General features: G+C 43.4%; 1 protein-coding gene across 3 annotated transcripts in view; it reads right to left on the bottom strand.

Moving 5' to 3' along the window:
- The window catches only part of adcy8 (adenylate cyclase 8 (brain)), an 87,117-nt gene that overhangs the window by 58,754 nt on the left and 6,511 nt on the right, over positions 1–21,852 (bottom strand). For all 3 annotated transcript variants that reach the window (XM_017433578.2, XM_025009937.2, XM_017433579.2), the window contains exons 2-5: positions 10,198–10,347; positions 2,513–2,643; positions 2,202–2,313; positions 894–1,021 (exon numbers count right to left, since the gene is read on the bottom strand). In XM_017433578.2, coding sequence (XP_017289067.1) covers positions 894–1,021; positions 2,202–2,313; positions 2,513–2,643; positions 10,198–10,347 — 521 coding nt within the window. The remainder of the gene's footprint in view (positions 1–893; positions 1,022–2,201; positions 2,314–2,512; positions 2,644–10,197; positions 10,348–21,852) is intronic.

Raw genomic sequence — 21,852 nt, 5'->3', positions numbered from 1 at the left:
AGGTTTTATTTTCTGCAGGTCTGGAAATGTGACTAAAGAAATAACAGCTTCAGTGCAGCTTCTCGTTCCTCCTGTTCTGCAGGAATCAGCTGCACCTCGGAGCACGTGCAGGAAATGAAACCCCAGATTTCTGCATCTGGTGGACAATCAGCAGAACGTTCATCAACACACCCAGAGTGACTCAGGCTTTCCAACACAAGTGGAGACATCATGTCCACTTCGGCAGCAGCATTTTATTTCAGACGGGGCTCGAGGTGAAGCCGACACCTGCTGCCGCCGCCGTCAGAACCGGTTCACGTCAAAACTGGACCAACAGGAGCAGAAAAACCCAGAGCAGCCAGGTATAAGACCTGCCTTCTCCTGGAAACAAGCCTCTCATTCTGTTTATCTGCATGCTACAAACAAGAAGTGACTTATTATGGTCTGTCCTGCTACTTTCAGCTTGATTATATGAAGCTAAAAGGTTTAAGACGGACTCCATCTGACTAACGTTAGGAGTTAATCCAATTCAAAATGACTGCCACACCTAACTGACCTTAAATAACACAAAAACATTTAGATTTGACAGATATTGAGCTACAGTTTGATGTGGTAGTAGCTGAGTGTGAGATTGTGCAGAAAGATCTTTAAACGGATACAACTCAGCACGAGATGATCTTAGTCTAAAACGCTGGCATTAAAGGTGGCGGGTGATATGCATTCCTCCAAGGAATGCTTGGCCTTTAATTATAAAGTTATTTTTACATTTTACATGAGGGATTCCTTGTGGATTTTCTGAATAATTCACTCCACTCCCTGCTCTTCTTTCTGCAGATTTGTTCCCCAATCAGCTGACAGAACCAGGAGAAAAATAAAAGCCTCAGCAGCAGGTGGACATAGAAGAAGAAGCGCACCTGATGGTTTTGAGCATGCTCAGTCCCATCTCCACGCAGCAGTGAGCGTGGTCCGGCCTGGGCTCAGGTAGACCGGACACGCAGTAGTAACAGTCTCCCAGGATCTTTATTCGTAGACAGTGGTGCTCCTGGAACAGAGATCAGCACAAACTGGAGTCTAATCACCAGATCAGGGAGGAAACATGCAAACAAATCAGCCTCAGAGCAGAAATATGAGGAAATAAATGTGTTGGTTAAAAAGAAAAAACACTGAAAACCAAAGAAATGATCTCTGCTTGTTAGTCCAACTGAATCATTTATTCACTTTTTCTTTTCAAGGTAATATTGATCCAGCTGCTCTCTTTACCCCGACAGGCTATAAAAGCAAAAAACTAAACATTCATATTAAAAAAAATGAAAAAGTTAAATTTTGTCACACTAACCCCCGGTGCCCTGTTTCCACACCAACACCAGCTCCACCTGAAACTAACTGCAGTGTTTAAACCCAGCACCTGACTCCAGACACACCTGAGCTGTCCAACCTGAGACATCACGTCCATCAGATGGACTCTGGTCCTGTTCATCACATCTCACACCCATCCAGCTGCAGCCAGAGGTTCAGATAAAGCCCAGCAAATATCCACGTTCACCTAAATCTGTTTAATAAGTGGTGCTGAAGGTTGTTCACTTCCTGTTAGTGACCATGACTGACTGCAGCTGAGTTTCTATTCGCAGCATAAAAAGCATTTGTTTGAGATGCCTCATAAACGGACCTGTTTAGGACCAACCCAGGAACCACAGATACTTAATAAACCGCTGGACCACCCGTCTCTGTCCACAGTGGAGCCAGTTTTACATCACGGACTGAGACGACTGAAAAAGAAGCTCCTAAACCTTCAAGCTGCAGTGAAACCTGCAGCTGTCCACACAGACAAGACAAACGTCTTCTGGAGAAAAGTCTGACGGTCAGACGAGACAAAGGTTGAGACGAGTCGAGGTTAGGCTTTGAAACCTAAAATTCTGGACCAGCTGTCAAGCATGGTGGTGGGAGAATCATGCTGCAACTGAAGGTTTGTAGAAGAAACCAACTAATTTAAACCAACTCTACCATTTCTGCCAAGAAGAGTCTTCAAATATCAGCCTGAGGTAAAGAGAGAAACATTTAACTAAATGTTACTTTTTTATAGTCTGAGTGAAACAATCAGCAGAAAAAGAAGAAACTTCTGTTTTCCCTAGTTTTAAACTTGGTGTTTGAATGTTTGCATTAAAATAAAACGGATAAAACAAAGAACGCACGCCGATAAGGAGGCAAAAGTCACGTGCACTTACGTGTGCGAGGCGGTCGAAACGTGCAAAGAGTTCATTCAACATTCGTACAAGCTCCTGCGCAGACAGCGTCGTGGAGAGGTTTGTGAAGCCTTTAACATCTGCGAAAAGAATGCTGAATAAAATACGGAAATGTCACTTTTTTATCCAGGTTAGTCGTTAAAGTCATGTTTACTTTACATGGATTTTATAAAGATTAATAAACATGAAACTGATGAATAAATCCCCTTAAAATGAGGAAAACTGAAGTCTGAACATATTCTGAGGAAGCACCCTTATAGTCATACACAGGGAATGTTCACTGATCTGCTCACCTGACATTCTCGTAGCGGTGGATGTAGATTCTGTGGAACTGATGCTGGAGGTGTTCGTCCTCTACATTTGTCATGTCGTTGATCATTTCCAAAACTACAAAACGTGGCAGCACTGACAACACCAGCCTCTCCTGCAGGGGAGGGAAATACGAACATCTGTTACTGCAGAGATGAGCTTATTGTTGAAGGAGCGCCGTGACCTTTGACCTCAAAAAACCTAAATGTACAAAACAGACAAAACCCGCTTCAGTAAAATGGATGTTTTAAAGCGGGGCTCTGAACAGTTAATATCTTACCTGGTGTAGATAGCTCTTTGAACAACCTCAGTTTGGAGAATCAGAGTTTAATTCTGACAGGACTGATGAGCTAAAGGCTAGTCTGAGCGAGGCCAAAGGGGATCGCTCCCGTCGTAAAACAGCTCCAGTATTAAAAGCAGCAGTTTAAGCTAACGCCGTTTTGAAAAACTTCTACACCTCTGTCAGTTTCACATCATACGGTCTTATGAAAGTACAAATAGGAGCAGCAGCAGTTAGCAGTAGCACTTCTTGTGCAGCCTGGAAGCACTTCCAGAAGAAATATCAGAATATTTCTGCTAAAATAACAGTGAAACGGAAAAAGTGACATGGGTTTAAAAGGTTCAAATAATTAAATTATGATGGCTGGAATTGTTTTAAGGTGGAAAAACTCACTCAAAATGGAGTTTTACCGCCTTAAAACATCCCATCAGCTTCCTATTACATTGTGGTTTTGTCAGAAATATAGTGAAATATATGCTACAGCTAGCTGCTGCTTGCAAATAACCACTGAGTCCTTTATGAATACCTGGAGTCTGACTGTGATGTAAACGTTTATGAAATAAGTTTTAACATTTTTTTATCTCATTCAGGCTGCTCAGAATTACACTCTACAACAGGTAAGATATTTACCTTTACACAGAATCCCACTTCAATAGGTTTAAAATATCCCTTTAATCTATTAACAGTATAATTACTCCAAGATTAGTTTTCAGGATCACATTTATTAAAATAAGAGGATATTTCTAGAAGTTTAATCAAAATGTTTTGTTTTAATTTGGTCACGCCAACAAAGAAACTTTTTTTTCTTCTCTCCTGGCTTTTTTTAAAGGAAAGCAACACATTTAAAAGTTAATCAAAGCAGCAATAAAAAAAATGTTATTTTGCAGGTTATTAAACAATGTGTGATAATCAAGATTAAAGAGGAAAAACAAGAACACTGAGGGGTAAACTCCAACAAATCTGATCCAGTTTGTTTCTTTTTATCGATTTTCTTCGACCTCATCGAGAGCCGTAAGATTTAAGATTTCTTTGCTGACAAACAGACTGAATGTAACAGTTAAACACCTTTCGGTTGATGAAAAACTTTAAAACGCCCTCAGTGCTCACAGAGACGGTTGTTTTTCTGTCTTTGAACGAGGTGAAAACTGGAACAGATTTGGTGTGGGAGCCATGCAGCATCTCTCAGTAAGTTGTTGGCTCCGGGGATCTGCAGCAGCGCCAAGCAACTGTTTCCTTCAAATGTTAAAAATATCTGAAGCTTCCAGAGAGCCTGAGACAGATAAAAAAAACACCCAAAAGTTTTCCCTTTCCTGAGTTTATCCTCAGTTCAGACTGGAGCGGGAGAAGAAGCAGTATTCTTAGGTTTACTGAGACTTTTGTTTAATTTCATCAATTAATTCTCATTAACTGTCTTTGACACCATTCAGTTGCTGTAAAGGGATCTATAAATAAATGTTGATTGATTGATTCTCCTCATGCAGAGCATCATTTATTAAAACTATTCAAAGCAGAAACTCAGCAAATAAAAGGTAAAGATGTGAGCCTGAGCTGGACGGCACCTCTTCACCAAATCATGCCCATATTTACATGCTGGTACAAAATGGTTCCACCTTGCATCCATGCACCTCCCATCAGCCCGTATCCACCCTACATGCACTGATGCATGCAGAGACACCGGCACATTAAATCATCTGTCCTGGGTTCTGTGTAATCTCTCAGTGCAGGTGTATTAATGCAGTCTGCTTTAGTTTTCTTTATATTTTATTATTTCTTCTTTTAAAAACTGTACTCCAGTGGATCAAATCATCATTATCAGGGCGTCTGTGGAAGCGGGTCTGAAAATGGACAAATGAGGACATAAAGCAGGTGGAGGTGGACACAAAGAGACCTGTGGGACGGACCATCACAGCGTGGGAATGTGGATCAGACGGATCGGGATTCCAGATCTTTACGGGAAGAAATGAACCAGGTTCTGTGACGGTTCTGGGTTTAAACCAAGGTTCTGTGATGGTTCTGGGCTTGGACTGGGGTTCAGAGGAGATCTTACATCAGAATCTGCTGAATCCGTTTAACCACAATCATCTTTCTGTTTTTACTTCTTCGGCTACAAGTTTTCTGTTCACCTGGAAACAAAACAGGAAGAAAAAAATCTCCCTCAGTTATTCTATCAACACAACTTCTTCTCAGATCGACCGACAAAGAGGCTTTTTATTGAAAAACTCTAAATGCAAACGTATTCAGTCTCCGTGACGCTGCATGACACTGTTTGAAAGCTCTTAAGAGCCTCTTCACACCTCGAGCACCAGTGGAGTGGGACGAAGGTGAGGCGCCCTCCTCCTCCTCCTCTCGGTCACACCAGCCTGATGATGGCGGGACGTGAAGACAGACATTAAACATTTACGTCTGATCATCAGAATCTCTGCTGAACCTCAACCTCGGACAAAAACTGGGTCCAAAATATGGAAATAAAAGAGTTTAAGGGTTGAACTTCCTGAAAGGCCTCAGAAAAACAGGAAGTTCTGGGTCACACCCAGAACCCTGCACAAGACCAGCAGGCCAATCCAACTTAACGACAAAATGAAACCAATTAAAAACTTGTTAATCATCTAATTGTCTACCTTCATCACATTCTTTAAACTGGTGTCTGACAGCTGATCATCCCAGAACTGAAACCAAGACTTTAATAGTTGGTGGACTTCAGTCAAAAAAATCAGCCGGCGTGGATTATTTCTGAAGGGGCTCTTCAAGTTTGCTGCAATCAGCCACGTTCTAACAGGACATGTAGATCATAGAGGGTTCTTCATCCCATGTGGAGGGGGACAAATGGAACCAAACCATCATTATACAAATCGAGTAAAAAGAAGTCACCTTCACCTTCAGGCGCCTGACTGAGAGGAGGATGAAGGAGAGTTTGAAAGGATGGTGTCACCGTGTGTGGGAACAGGACTCCGGTCTCCAGCTGCATCTCATCGGGATGAGGATCAAATCAGTCTACAAACCTTTCCTCAGGGACTTTATGGCTCCCTGGATTGGTAAAATAATGATAATCGTGATGCTTTCATTGAAACTGGACACAGGATGGAAGAAGGTGGCAACAAATATGGTTTACTGGTCTTGGGATGACAAAGAAGAAACAACACACTGATTGGATCCGGTCGAATCTGAAGACACAACTGCATGAATAATGATGAAGAAAGCCAAGAGGAAGCCGCCTGGATCCGAGCTGAAACTGGCAGCACATTGATGCTCGTTTACTTCAGCCAGGAAGACGTTTCTCCATGTCTGCCAAAAAAAAAAAAAAAACATTCATTTCTCATCTTCTAATTAAAAATCAAAAATAAAGCTGCAGTTCGGATGAAATCTCCTCCAGGTTCAGAAGCTGCAGACGGACAAACATTTCAGTGGAGCGTTGCTAATTCTTCAGCTGCCGCTTCCCGACCGAGCGCTCCGGGGTCTCATGGTGCTGCAGCTTCACTGCGAGAAACGTGGATTTTACAGAACAGCCATAAATTCTGGATGAAGGTTTGAAGCCCGAGGAGTTTTGTGCTGCAGAGCCACCGGTCGATCAAACGGCTGCAGTTTCCACACAGAAAGCTGTGATCTCACCGATGATGCCATCCGATCTCTGCGTCACCGAGATCAATTATCTGTTAGAGCCACGATATTTAAATTACTGTAACGATGAAAACACAATGAGCTTCAATGTTTAATTTCACAACACGAGCTTCTCCCTGAGAACCAATAAAACCTGAAGATTCTACTGTAAACAAGAAGGATTTTTATAATAAACTTAAAGAAAAACAGGAAAATATATCAAATTAGGTTTTTAGGTGACTTTTCTGAAACTTTCTATGGGACTAAAACAAAAAGACATCCCTAAAAGTGAATGCTTGTCACCCGCCACACCACAATCCCAGCGCGTGTCGGGGATGACTCTCAGCTACTACCACTCCAGATTTCAGCTCAGTACCTGCCGTACGCACGCTGAAGTCTCGTTTCTCGCTCAGGATCACAGAATAAGTCCCGTCACATAACACGAGCTACGTCAGTCTCAGTCTGATTTGATCTTTTTACTCAGCGAAACTGAGTAAAGTCGGGTTACCATAGCAACGCAGCGAGTTAATGCGACATGGGGATAAAATATGGAGTTGATATCAACGCCCTGAATAATAACAGAGCAGAGAATATTCATCACGTTAGGAAACAGGTCTATAGATTCATGTTATGTTTTATATTAATACACATTCTGTACAATTCAGATTCACACACCGGACTGAGAGCATCTTATGATGGAAAATTAGTTATAGCTGAATAACAGGCAATAAAAACAGAAGTTATCCCGTTCTGCTGTCAGTCTCTGAGGACTGACGTGGTTCAGTGACAGAAAACTAACCAACCTGCAGGTTTGTTCCTCAGTCGGAGAAACGTAAAGAAGGTCAGGCTTCACACAGCTGACCCTTTAATACCAAACGGTTGTCAGTAAACTGGGATTTCCTGCAGCAGGGAGTGAGTCAGCCGTGAAGCTGCACAGAGTTTTTGCTCCACTGGACATCGAGTCCGGTTCGGACAGCTGAGAGCCGGCGGACTCAGTGTCAGATTAGTTTTAATAATCATTAGCGCAGCTTGATTTTAGCTGAGAGCTGAAGGCCTCCAGCAGCTCGCTGACAACAGGGATCTGCGTTCACCAGAAAACTCCTGCTTCTTCGTGGTGGATTCACTGATTAAAGACGTTTATCTGTCTCAGTAATCCCCTGGATCCAAAACTAGTTTCACTCTTTTACTCTCTTTAAACTCTTAGTTTAGTCTTTTTTGTGTTTGATAAAAAGATCTCAGATCTGAAACACTTTAGTTTCTGCTTTTTTTTAAGCCCCAACATCTTGAAAAGCTCTGATTGGTCAAACATGACCACAAGATTTCAGCTTATTGACTTTACTCTCATTTCAATGACCTTTTTGTGGCAAACAGTTCAAACGTGCGGGTGCAGAACTGTGAGCTGTGAGCAGCACAGCTTGTTCTGTTAAAGAATGCAGCTGAAGGAGGAGAAAAACATCCAGTCTTTGGAACATTATGTCCTGAGTCTGAAATGTTCTGGAGATTCCCAGAGAGATACAACCTTTGGAGCTCAGCGTAAAGCGGCTGATCCTCCACGCTGGTCTGGGATCTGATCAGGATTCGTCTGAAGGGAGGAGACGTCGGGGCAGACCCAGGACTTACTGAAGGGATTAGAAGTCAGCTTCTTCTAGGAGGAACTGAAAGTGTTGCTGAAGAAAGGGAAGTCCAAGTTTCCCTCCTGGATCTGTTATCTCTGTCAACCTCAGATAAGAAGAACAACTCATTAAACTGACCTGAAGTCAGTCTGGGATCATTCAGTTCTCTCTCATTCCCCACGTTCTCCCAGTTCTCTTGTGTTCCTGTTAGTTGTGCTTTCATGAATAAAAGTCCAAGTTCTTCTGAGTCTGCCCTTCAGACTCTTCTTTTTGTGACCGAGATCGTTTCCAACCTTCCCACAGTGAAGTTACTTCTTTTACTTTTTATTGCAGATGTAATTTCCTGAGCTGTGAAGTTATTTTCCATTGACACAAAGCTACAGGAGAACACCCATCCTGCAGTGTGATCTGTATGTGTCATCAGGAAGATAAATCATTTCTCCAGGAGGAGATTCACCTCATCTGACGCAGGAACAACTCATCCATGATGTCTTAACTCATTTAAAATTACTTGCAGTTTATTTTTCTCCCTAATGGATCCTTGGCAGTTTAATTCATTTATTTTTACTTAGATAATCCATTTATAATCCACTCATTTCCAGCAAGCTCTCCAGAAGATGATAGTTGCAGAGACCTAAAATTAGAGGCGAGCTTTAAAATCTGAAATCCATTTTAATAAACGGCAGAGACTCGTGGTGAAGGTTTTAAAAAGCCTCTTTCGCTGCAGAGTATATGGAAGTTTACAGATCATCAAACAGGATCAGGAAACCTTAAAGTCTCATTTTAGGCTCTTGGGTTGGAGTTTTAAGTTCACACACCCTGCAGATCAGATCGGACCGGCTGCAGACGATAAATTCATGGAAATCTTTGTTTTAGTTTAAATGTTGTTTCATTTTTAGTTTCAGATACAATGTTCTAAATGTTTATAATAGAGATCTCACTGCAGAACCTTCATTAACCTTGCTTCTTTGAAACTGAAGCTTTTCTTTCTGAAACCTCTCCTGTTCACGTCCTGCAGCCTCGGAGCAGAGAACAAAACAACGGACCGGAACCTGAAATGGGCTGCTGGGTTCTCAAAGTGTATCGACTGAAATCCCGGGCTCTGATTGGTCGGCGTTAAGGCGTTCTGCTCAGGGTGCGCCGCCCCCCCCCCGTCTCTCTTCATTACAACAACGTTCTCAGAACTCATCAGAACCAAAGCCTTCGAGGAAACATGAGGGAGGTAAAAGCTTTCTGTGCGTCCTCTCTGCAGCGTAAACACAGCTGTAACAGTTCCAGTGCTTCAGACTGTGTGTGTGTGTGTGTGTGTGTGTGTGTGTGTGTGTGTGCATGCATGTGACCGGAGCTCTGATGGAAAGTGTCTGTGACGGCTTTGGATCAATGCTGCGTTCGTGTTGCTCTGCTCCCAGAGGACTCTTTAACCGACTGCAGACATTCAGCCTGTCGGTGAGGAGCTGCAACACTGGACAACAGGAAGGAGACACGAGAGCGGAGGTCCTAACAGAGACTGAAGCCACGTTCAGAGCCCGGTGTGCGACTGCAGACATGAAGGAACAACCAGCAGCAGCTTCCACTCAAACACACTTCAACAGATGAACAGACTGATAGAAACTCTGCAGGAACCGAACACAAACAGCCTTTCAGCAGCGAACATCCAACCACAGCCTGCATTACTGAGCAGGTTAACGTTTAACCTCTCCTCCTGGGAAAATGTCAGATAGGAAGGTCGTGTCAGCCAGCGCTGCTCTTTCCATCTGCGTTATTTTACCAAAAAACAAGGTTTTAATGGAAAAAACAAGCTAAAAAATATCTAAAACTGCAACAAACCAGAGGTTTGAGTACCACCTGAGGAAATGACAGATGTTTAAAACCAGGAGGAGAAACTTAAACTAATATCTGACCTCAACTAACAAACTGTATAAACTCTGTTTGTGATTCAATATTAATGTTATTTAACCTGTAAACAGTTGGTACTAAAGTACTACCAGAGATATTTGTACCACAGCCTGAGAAGCATAGAAATAAAAACTAAAGCAGGTTAAGTCAGTATTTAGGAGAGTCGATTCTACATCAGAGCGTTAAATCCTAATAAATGATGGGATTTTACACTCAGAGTTCAGCCCCCAGGAGGAAGGGTTACCTGGATTTACCTGGATGTAATGTTGATGCAGTTTTAACTCACCTGTCTCTGGTTCTCCGTCTCCAGCCGCAGCCGAGCTTCGATGCAGCGCCGCGTCTCGAGGAAGGCCTGCCGCTGGGCCCGGTCCGACAGGTAGCTGATGAAGATCCCCGCAGTGTTTATGCACATGAAGAGCACGGCCTGGGCCGCCACCTGAAACACACACACACACCGAAGGTTCACCAGGGTGGAGAAGATCCACATCTTCTCAGACCTGAAACACACACACACACACACACACACACACAACGATCACCAGGGTGGAGAAGATCCACATCCTCCTCATCCTCTCAGACCTGAAACACGAGGCAGGGAGGATTTATCTGTGAACTCGTGGCTCTTACACCTATTTCCTGCTCCCTGAGACCTGGTCTGGTAAAGAATCAAAGTTCAGAAGTTCAAACAACGAGTCAGAAACTTTAAATTCAAAGAACTTCTGCAGGCTGTCAGTGACTCAGCTGTCGGACTTCTTTCATTCAAACATCAATTATTCAGAACCTCTATAAACGTCTTTCTGTTCTCTGAGCAGAAACTGAATCTGAGACCAAAAAGCAGCTTCAGGTTCTGCATGCTTGGCTTCCGGACCGAAACACAAAGAACCTTCCCTCAATGAAGGGGTGTCAAGATGAGATGAAAAATTGATGCCTGACGAGTCAACGAGCCAAAACGAGAACATCTGAAACCAGATCAGACGTGGAGAACAAGGAGGTCAGCGAACGCACCTCCTCCACTGCTGGTTCTGTTCAGGTTCTGCAGGTTCCTCTCTCATTAGAACGTAGATCTGAAACTGTCCAGGTTGCCTCTCAGAGCTGCTGAGGAGCTCGAGGTTTGGGCTCGAGTGAAATAAAAACCTTTAAATCAGCCAGAAGATGCTGATAAAACAGAATCAGGTTGAATTTAAACTTGTTTTAAACAATGTTTGAGTTTTAATACTGAGCTCCTCTGAAGGAGAAACATTAAACAGATCTTTAACCAAAAACCTGTTATTCTGTCCAGGCGTTACAGCTTCGTTCTTCGCTCCACGCTTCAGGGAAAGTTCAGGTCTTTCTTGGACCTAAAATTAACTTTTATTTATTTTTATGAGTGCTGCTGTTGGTTGGTTTGTTGTTTGGGACGTATTTGTGTCTGAAGCTGCAGAAAACTGGCAAAATTATGGAGAAAAACACTAAAACTCACATCCCAAAATAAACAACGTGGAGAAAATCAAACTGAGCTGAAATCTCAACATGAGGCAGTTATTTTCTGATTATTTTATTATTAAACTGCCACTCAGACTGCCCAACCACTACGGTTTAAAAAGTAACTTTAACTCAGAGTACTTACTGTAGTACTCTTGTAGTAAACCTCCAGATTTATTTACTTTTATCTCTAAAATAATAATTACCAGGTAATGTTGAAGGATTTCCTTTTTTCCTCTTAATTACTGAGTGTCAGTGAGGCGAACCCAACATGCAACTCCAGGAAAAAACTCATTTATTTAAAATAAAAGGCTGACGTGGCAGCAACAAAAACAACTTACTAAGCTCAGATTCACGAGGAACAGGCAGGTAAGACACGAGGAAACCCAGACTGAACGTCAGAGCAATGATGAAGCAGGGAGGAAGATGAGCAGGTTTTAACTAGGGATTGGAAACAGGTGGCTGATTACTAACGAGGAACAGGTGAGGCTGAGGGAGGGGGAGGGGCAGCAGAACAACAAAATAAAACACTAAACACACAAGAAACAACAAGTAAACCTACAGACACACAGATCTGTTTCTTTAAAGGAATCAAAGTGATTTTCTGCTTCACCTCAGCAGCGACACAGAACCGACCGGTACGTTTGGATGTTTTACTTCAACTCATTGTCTCATTAATTGTCTCCGTCCTCCTCTGGTATTTTAATCATCTCGTCCTCTGAAAGCTTCCTGTTCTGTTTGATTGACTCTGTTCCTGGTGGAGATCAAACCTCCGTCACACGAGGAGCCGCCGCCGCCGCCGCCGCCCAGAGTCCAGCTTCTCCACCGAGTCGGTTTCTGCTAAATGTCTTTCATTAAAAGATCATTTTAATGAGGAAACCACGTTTAACTTGCGGGCGTTTCAGGGACGATTTCTGTTTTAAGATCAGTTTAATCCTGAAATGGAAACAGAATTATTCATGACTCCTGCGGGCGTTTCCTGTCTGTTAGCAAAATAAAATCAAAAGCTAAAAATAGCAAAACTATAAACTACAAGCAAAAAATAGTAAAACCTTCCCTTAAAGCGGAATTTAGTGCAATTTAAAGTTAAAAACAATAACAAATAGCTAAAATGAAGAGAACAGTAGCTGAAGGCTAAAGGAACCATGAGAAGATGAAACAGATAATATCTTAATGTGTTTTTCTTTAAATAAAGTTAAATATTATGACAGTCAGTGATTAAATGATTAAAACAGAACAAAGTTTGCACAAAAACCAGGAGAGTCGTGTGAACCCTAAGTCATCGTTCACGCAGTAAAGTCTGAGATTGTTTCTCTTCAAAGGCAGCAGTGAGTCAGACACACAAAGCTGTCTGGATTCTGTGGACGCTGACGGCAGGAAGACGGAGGCCTTTCATCAGCCTTCAGCGAGCTGACGCAACGCGCCGCAACACGCCGCATGGCTTCACACGGAGCCAAACGCTCCCCTCAAGGAGCAACAGTGTCTCTCTGGCTCTCCTGGGGAGGAACCGGGGACAATAAGAGTCAGAGACAAGTCTGAGCAGGTTCTGAGCATCTGCTCCCCTCCACGCTTCTATAAGAAGGTCGTTCAGGAGCGACTGGTTTCCCCTCGGAGAGCTCCAAGCTCCGCTACACGTTCAGCTGCTGTGTTAACTTAAAACAGGAAATACAGAAGAACTCTGAGACGCAATGAAACATGTCCACATGTCCACTCTCCTCCAGTCCAGACACGTCCTTCTGATTTTCCGACATAAATCCCAATAAAACGGATTCATTCATTCAGTTCTCGGGTCATAAAAACCCAACATTTAAACTCAAATGTCAGAAAAGAAGCAAAAACTGTCAACAAAGCAGAACGTCAGCAAACAAACAGCAGGAAACAGAGAATAAAATCACAGAAATGAGATTAAAATGTCTAAAAAATAAATCAACACTTTGACATTCTGTTCAACTAAAACCAATAAGTCAAATAAAAACTGCTGTTTAAAGCTTAAAGCTTTTCTAAGCTGGTTGTGTTTTCCTGCTCAATGACTAATTTATCTTTATTTCATCTGCTGTGAACACAAACCCAGAGGACAGCTGACTCTGATACTTTACAGATTTACATAAAACCTTTTTATTTTACGGCAAACAGAAGCTCTTCTCCTCTATGGGGCGCCGTTTGTAAAGGAGCTTGTGCTAAAAATTCATGCCTAAATTTTGTCACATTTAGCTTCAAACACTGTTTAAAAATGTAGTGTTGATTTTCTGATGTCACTTTTTACAACATTTAGATTTAACATTTAACATTTAGANGATTTATATTTAGTATGTAGCTGTAACAATTACATGTAACTAGCTAAATGTTGTAAAAAGTGACATCAGAAAATCAACACTACATTTTTAAACAGTGTTTGAAGCTAAATGTGACAAAATTTAGGCATGAATTTTTAGCACAAGCTAAATGTGACAAAATTTAGGCATGAATTTTTAGCACAAGCTCCTTTACAAATGGCGCCCCATACTCCTCAGGGTCAGAGGTCCGACTGAGTTCTGGACCAACATCCGTGTCTCTGTGAGGTTAGTTCTGTTTTCAGAAACAAAACAAAGGTTTTAGGGACCGTTTCCAGCTGGGATTAGCTCCTCCTCAGCTTCAATCCTGAACCAGGAGAAGCTCATAAGGAACAGAATAAATCTCCATCTTATATTTTAGTTGAGCTCAGCTTTTTGTGGATTTAAAAACAAGCCTCCAGGGTTGAACTTGTTCACCGTAAATCTTCCTGCACGGCGCAGCAAACACCTTCCAGCGCAGAGATCAACCGTTTCTGGTTCCTTCTCCTGCTTCAGATGTTGCAGAGGTTAGGATTTCTGCCTCCTCGGTCCTCTCCCCGGAGGCTGCCGCTCACAGAGTTATCTCTCCCAGGACGCCATCAGCACTGATTTAATTCCTCAGATGACCCCCACGTGGGCCCCCTGCTCCTCCCACGGAGACGAAAATTAAAAGCCCGTAAGCTGCAGCAGCTGTGGCGGCATGCGTGATGTTTTGGAAAAGAGCAGCGCCGGTTTGCCAGAAAGGGCACCAGCATGGAGACCGCCGGTGAACTCATTAAGGGGAAATGCCAGTGATGTGAATGTTTTTAACAAGGCCTCATTAGGAGCAGGAGGCTCGTCAACAGCTGCATGGAAAATAATTAGCAAGGGTTAATAATAGTAATCATTACCAGGGTGTTTTCAATGAAACCAGGATCCGAGCTTGTGTTTGTGTGGAGGAACACGGAGGTCACGCTGACTGAGAACAACCTGCCTGCTTCCATTACAGAACCTGGTGATTATTACCTGAAGCAGCAGAGATGCTAAATTTATCCTTTAAAAAACAAACAGAACCCCTCCTTCACTGATTTAATGCTCGTCTCATATTTAATCTCTGATCTCTGGTGTTTTCCTGCTTGTTATTCACCCGTATGACTTCCTGTTTCGGCTGCTGGGACGGCTGGTTTGTGTAACTTTATAAACTTCAGCTCCTCCAGCAGCCTTTTCTGAGTGAGTTTTTGTTCTGCCTGTCTGAACTCCTCACATCTGCAGGAATAAATAATGAGTGAAACGTTTTAAAAGGACAAAACAACAGCACCTTTAATATAAATATTGGAGCTCTGTCAGTGACTCCTCCTGTTATATTCATAAACTTCAGAGGGGAACAGCAGCTGAATAAAACCTGAAGCTCCCCTCCAGAGCCAGAGGAAGGGATTTACTCTGCAGCTCCGATGACAGACGATGATTAACTGGGTTCACACGCTCAGTTATCTGCTGACACACTCCATGTCTCCCAGTATTAGCATTTAAATTCACACCGACGGCCTCGCTTAATAATTCATCAGCCCGTGATGTTTCCACTCACACTATGCTGGAAAAGCGAAATAAAGCTTTCAGATTTCAGAGGCAACAACTGTGTTCTGCAGCTGGAAGAACCCGATCCAAAGCTCATGCATCCCTGAGCAGAACCAGGATCCCTGACATCGGAACAAAAGCTGCTGCCAGCCTCAGTTTCAGCGTTAAAACAACACGTCCCAGCCCAGAGCAGAACGACAGAACACGAGAAAAACGTCCTGAAGCTGATTCGTTCCCAGATGTTGACATGTTTTTGTTACTATCCTGTGTTTGTTTGTTTGTTTGTTTCCATCCAGCTGAGCTGGAATGAATGATGGAGCAGCAGGTATGACTAATATTCGACGGTCTGTTTTAAAAAAAAGTGACTCATCAGCATAAATTACACGTAAATGTCAAACGGTGCCAGCAGCCCACTTCACACATGACCTGATTGTGAGAATTGCAGATAAATGCTCTTTCTAGAGTTCTCATCTGTGCATAAATCTCCATCACGGGGCTCCTTTTTATGGTGGAAACGACCAAATCCAGGAACCAGAGAGCTACTTTTAGTTGTTATAGAAAACGTCTTTTTTGTTTTTATTCCGAGCCTAAAAGCTGTGAAGGATTGTATCTCAGACTCCTGAGTGAATCAGTCTGAATGAAGCTGCTGCAGACGGTGACGCTGCATCCTGCAGGTTTTCCTTGTTTCTCTGCTCCAACACACCTGATTCAGAGGTTAAATCACCTCTTCATGTTCTGCAGAAGCCTGTTAATCACCCATTGATTCAGATCAGGTGTGTTGGAGCAGAGAAACAGGTAAAACCTGCAGGATGGAGGCCCTGAGGACCAGGACTGGAGACCCCTGCTGTGAAGGATTGTATCTCAGACTCCTGAGTGAATCAGTCTGAATGAAGCTGCTGCAGACGGTGACGCTGCATCCTGCAGCTCCTTCCAACAAATCCAACCAAACATTTCTGCTCTGAGGTTTGTTGCTGAGTCCAGTCAGATGTTTGTTTCTTCAGCTCAACAAACCTGAAGAATCCCCAAAGCTCTGATTCACCTCTTCACAGTTTGGGTTTGTTCCTGATTTTCATCCCCTGCTGCTAAAAGCTGCACGATGTTTCTGTGTCTGTTAGCAAAATATCTCACGAACCACAACACTTTAATGAAACCTGCAGAAAGCAAAGTTTGAATATATATATATATATATATATATCTACAAGGTACTGACTTTTTGAGTCAACCCAAATGAAGACTGAGGCTTAAAAAACATGAAACTGTGTATAACTAGGATCTGGTGTGGTAGTAGCTGAGAGTCATTCACAGCACATCCCCCGAGCTCTCACTGATCACATAACATCACATCAGGATAAATAAACTCTGTTCAGTGATGAAAACATCGAATTAAAGAAAAACCGACTCTCCTCTGATGTGAATCTCAGCGTCCTGGTTCTGAGAAACGACCCGTCCTGCGCTCCAAGTCCGACTCCTGAGACGAGCCGCCGACGTGGGACTTGTTACCATGACGATACCTGCAATCTTTCTGCAAAGTTTTAGAGCCGTGCACGTGAGAGCAGGAGGTAAAATCACAGATTTATTTCTTTTTTTTGTCTCTTAAACATCCCAGAGTTACATCTGGAGCAGAACTTTTTCACTGAGGCTGATGTGAAAAACATCGTCCTCCCCTCTCATCCTGCACAGTGAAGGGAAGCAGATTTCTCTTCAAATCAAATGAAATGATGTAAAACAGAGAAAAGTGTTTCCGACAGGCTCTGCGAAGATTTATTCATGTTTGGACTTTCCTCGAACAGAGAAAGCTCCTGAGCGGATCAGTAAAGGTTCTGCAGCATCACGGAGAGTCGATGTGAGTCTGACAGCAGACTTCTTGGCTCGGCCCGATTCACAGCCTGGCTGTTGCTGTAAGTGCAAATTAGATTTAGAGCGAAGACGAGGGAGGAGGTGAGCATCGCAGCAGCTGATTTCAGATCAGCTGCTAACAAAGGTGAGATGTTCTCCAATATGCTCCGAATTTATTATCAGCAGAAACCGAAGGACGGAGCGCAAAATAACGTGTGGCGTTCGAGTGCTCACTTACAGTTCCTGTAAACTCTGATCGCAGCGAATCCAAGGAATAAAACCAACTGTACCAGGAAAAAAGATTTATTTCTTCATCCTCAATGTTACAAACTTTCAGTTGTTGCAGATTTCAGCCTCTTATGGTTTCATATAAAAGTCACAAAACCTAAATTTAAACTCTTTTTAGCTTAGATAAGTTCATCGAGCAGCAGTTATAGCTCCTGTTTTATTTTTATCTTTAAAAAATGAGACTCTGACATGACCTGACTCGTAAAGGAATAAAACCTCCACATGAATCCGTGTTTGTCGTTAAATTTACACCAAAACATTAAAAAGTGTTTCGGTTCTGTGAGTCTGAGGGAATTAATGCGACTCTAAACACACAAAACACCAAAAACATGCAGTGAAGTGAAAACTAGCAGTGATGCTGTCTCGTTTATTTATATTTCCTGTAAACTTTGGACAGAAATTATCTGTAGAATTATAATTTTGAACAGATAAACAACAACAGATAAATCAGAAACTCTATCATATCAAATATTTACCTACATTTGGACATGCATGTCCTCAGCTGCAGTTGGAGTTTTATAAAACTTGGCCCTCCATTTTACAGCCCTGCCTTGATGCTGGTCCCGCTCCAGCAACTGCCTGATAACACTCCACACTCATGACAACGTGTCAGCTCCTTGCAAACCCAATCCTTCCCGTCCCCGTGGAGTTGGTCCAACAGTTTTACTTTTCATGAAGCTCCTCTTTGTCTCTATCAGCCCTGAAGGAATGCTTGTCACCCGCCGAGCTGTTAGTGTTTGGGAAACCGTGTGTCTGCTGTTTTCAGAGACATTCATTGAATCATTTAGCAGAAATTATCATCAGAAGTCATCCTCTGGAGGACAGGAGACGTGAGCTGCAGGTTTAATTCATCCAAGTGATGAACTTTCTGACACTGAGGACTAAATTATAAGAGATTATTTTTACTTTCATGATGCCTTTTGGAAATAAACACATTCATTCATTCGTTTACATCACAGGACATGAGAAAGGCAGAAAACAGAATCAGAAAATGGTTTTCTGCTGAAATTTTGTCTTTTTTGTGCAAATGAATAATTGTATAATGAATAAAGACGTGAGACGTACCTTTCTGCAGAAATCAACCCAGTTCAGCACCCAGAACTGATCAGAATATTCCCTCAGCTCCACTTTGCTACTGTTCTTCCTCTTTTGTCTGTCAGCGCTCATCTTTAAAATGATCCCTAAGCTGATTTTAACTCTTTCCACAGCAGCACAGAACAAGATGACGTCTGCCATCAGAATCAGCTGCGAGGTGGAAGAGGAGGAAGAGGAGGAAGAGTCTGTGACACTGTCGCCACAGAGGACCTGGTGTCTCCAGAGACAAGCTGCTGCAAGCCTGGAAACCAGGTGCTGCCAGGTCCAATTTGTCCCGACATCCCAGAGGAACAAAAGACGAACTTTGTAACAAACCTGAGCAGCAAACAGGAACTGAATTTACCTCCAAGAGGACCGAATCTGAACTAAAACAGAAAGAACTAACTTATATCACACAGCAGCTGCATCTCCTTCATTCAAACACTGAAGCACCTGAATCTGACGCTGCTCCTCCGGAAAGTTCAGAAAAACCCGAACAAAAAAAGCATCAGGACTTCAGTCGAATCAGGGATAACCTGACGTCTGGTAGCTGCAACATGCAGAACGCAGACCAAATTCATTAAAAGAAACTGTAAAAAACTGATGAGCTGTTAGGAACAGTTTTCAGTTCCTACAGTAGAGATCATCAGTCACACTCACGATTGTCTTTGTTGTCTCCAACAATTAGATAAAAGCGGAATAAGAGACACATTTAAACCAATCAGATCAGCCCCTGCTTCTGTCAAAACATTTATCCTCATTTCCTGTTAAATCATCTCATATTTATATTCCTGGAGAGAGGAGATGATTTTCAAACAGAAACATGAGAAACTGACTGGAAATCTGTTAGTTTCCCTCATCGGTCCTGAAAGGATTGGTTCAGAGGAGGACGAGGACGAGGATGAGGACAAGGACTCGTTGTTTCCAGCTGCTGGGACGAGGACGAGGACATGATGGAGTCTGACAGGAAGTCGTTGTTGTCCAATAACAGGCCGTGGACTGTCACCTTTACACCAGAGAGGTCAGCGACAGCCTGAAGGCAAACCTCTAATGAGCCATGATCCTGAGCCTTTCATGGCGGCGGGCGATCATGTAACCCAGGTCTGTGTTTGTTGGTCTGTCTCTGTGAGGACAGCGTCTCTGTGAGGACAGCGTCTCTGTTAGGACAGCGTCTCTGTGAGGACAGCGTCTCTGTGAGGACAGCATCCCTGTGAGGACAGACGGGTCTGTGATGCTGAAGACGTGTCCCTGAAGTCTGTCGTCCTCAGTGTGGTTCTGGTTGTTAGGCAGCTCACAGGGGGACGTCTCAAGGTCCAATGCTGTCCGTTAGCGAGGACGGGGGACGAGATAATCGATGCAGATTGTCCTACGGCCTCCAGTCACATCCATTTGTCCCGGCTGCTTTGTTCTGAGGACGGAGGGTCCCTGCTGAGAACTCGTTGAAGGAATGCCTGTCGCCCGCCGCCTCCGAGCCAGGAGAGATGATCGAAACTCTCACCACCCTAAATATGAACCCCTGAAAACTGGGCGGAGTTTGATAAGGTGGATTAGCTGTGGCAGCCATCTTGAACTGGGTTGACTGCAGACAAACACATGAACACACTCAAAGGTAAAAACATTATCACCCGCCTTTCGCCTTTCATCTGTGGGCGATAAGAACGTCTCTAACCTGTTTAACCACTCAGGCTTGTTTTGGTCCAACCTGAACCCTAACCGTGTTCCCTGTGGACCCGCCTGCCTGTTGCAGCAAAAAAAAATAAAAACTTGAAGGAGTTTGTCTAAATTTCCGTCTCGAGGCTCCCGGAGGAGAATTTCTCTGTTTTATTTACCGGCGCAGATCCAATCAGACGTAACGAGCTTCTGTCAGCAGTTCAGCTCAGTTAAAGTCTTTCATTGAGACAAATGTCTGAGCGAAGGAAAGACGCTGAGTCAGCAAAAGGAAAATGACTTCCAGGTAACTTTGGAGGCGAGGCAACTCGGCTGAACAGGCTGGAGCAAATTTATACCTCAGGAAATGTAAAAGTTCAGACAAAAGCTTCGAATAAAGACAATAAAAGACGTTTCTGCAAAGAGGGAGAATTATCTGCTGCAAACACTCCGAGTCCACAGGAAGGTCCAGGAGCAGGAAATGAGACTTCCTGCCCAGAATCAGGGCTGCAAGGGGACAGGGGGGACAGGAGAGACAGGTGGGACAGAGGGGACAGGTGGGACAGGGGGAGGGTTTCTATGGGCTCACAGAGGCTGGGAGGACAGGGGCACGGGGACAGGGACGGGGACAGGGACAGGGACAGGAACAGAGACTGGGACTGGGACAGGGACAGGGACAGGGATGAGGACAGGGACAGAGACAGAGACAGGGACAGGGACAGGGACAGGGACAGGGACAGCTCATTAAACTGTGACTTTTTAAAACATTTAACCGTTTTTATTAAACTTCCCTCATTAATAAAATCATTGCTGTTTCTGTTTGAAACCTGCTTATGCTACTTGTAGCTTTAGCTTTTAGCTGGCCTTTTGCTTCTTTTTCCCAGCTCGATGGAGGCATCATGACTGGATGGAAGATTCTGATGAATCTCTTCTGCCGTCATCAATGAGAGGACGGCGAACGCTAAAAGCTTGGTGGTTTTAGGAAACGCCTGGGAGGTCAGCTGGAAACGCTGCAGCAGCCGACGGATCGGAGCTTTCATTAAATATTAAGAGCGGCTGAGTGCAGGGTCTGGTAACAGCAAGACTGTCTGAGATCAACCGCATGAAACCGGCCAGGATGGAGTCACAGAAATGAGTTTTCATGGAGCTGAGTCAGTGCAGAGAGACGTGGGCTGGACTGACTAACACACTTTAAAGGTCAGGATCAACACGGCGGGCTGTCGCCTTATTGAAGGTTGAAGGAAGCAGAAAAAGGGAGGATCAGCCGAAGGTGATAAACCGAAATCCATCCTGTAAGCCCTCACCAAACATTCCTGAAAGTCAGAGGAATAATCCTCATGGAGTCACAACAAAACTGACTTTATTTGCTTCCTGTCACTTCTTCCAAAGACTAAATGTCCTGAATGGAAACCAGTGAGAGGTTTGGTGATAACAGGCTGCACTGAGAGAAAACTATCAGAGACACACGGGAGGAAAGAAGACAGGAATACCTACAGGATGATGTATAAACTGATTAAAAAATGTAAAGTCTGCAGGAGTAAGAAGACATTTTAGGTTAAAATCTCCAAAACTCCTAAATCTATACAGTCATATTCAGTCATATTGCAGCTGATCCAGAACGCAGCTGCTCGTGTTCTCACTAAAACCAGGAAGATAGAGCACATAACACCAGTTTTAAAGTCCCTACACTGGCTCCCTGTAGCTCAAAGAATAGACTTTAAAATACTGTTGTTAGTTTATAAATCACTGAACGGTTTAGCACCACAATACAT

This window comes from Kryptolebias marmoratus, linkage group LG20 (genome assembly GCF_001649575.2).
Source record: "Kryptolebias marmoratus isolate JLee-2015 linkage group LG20, ASM164957v2, whole genome shotgun sequence".
Lineage (NCBI taxonomy): Eukaryota > Metazoa > Chordata > Actinopteri > Cyprinodontiformes > Rivulidae > Kryptolebias > Kryptolebias marmoratus.
Note: the sequence above shows the minus strand (reverse complement) of the source record. Positions and strands in the feature narration are given on the sequence as shown.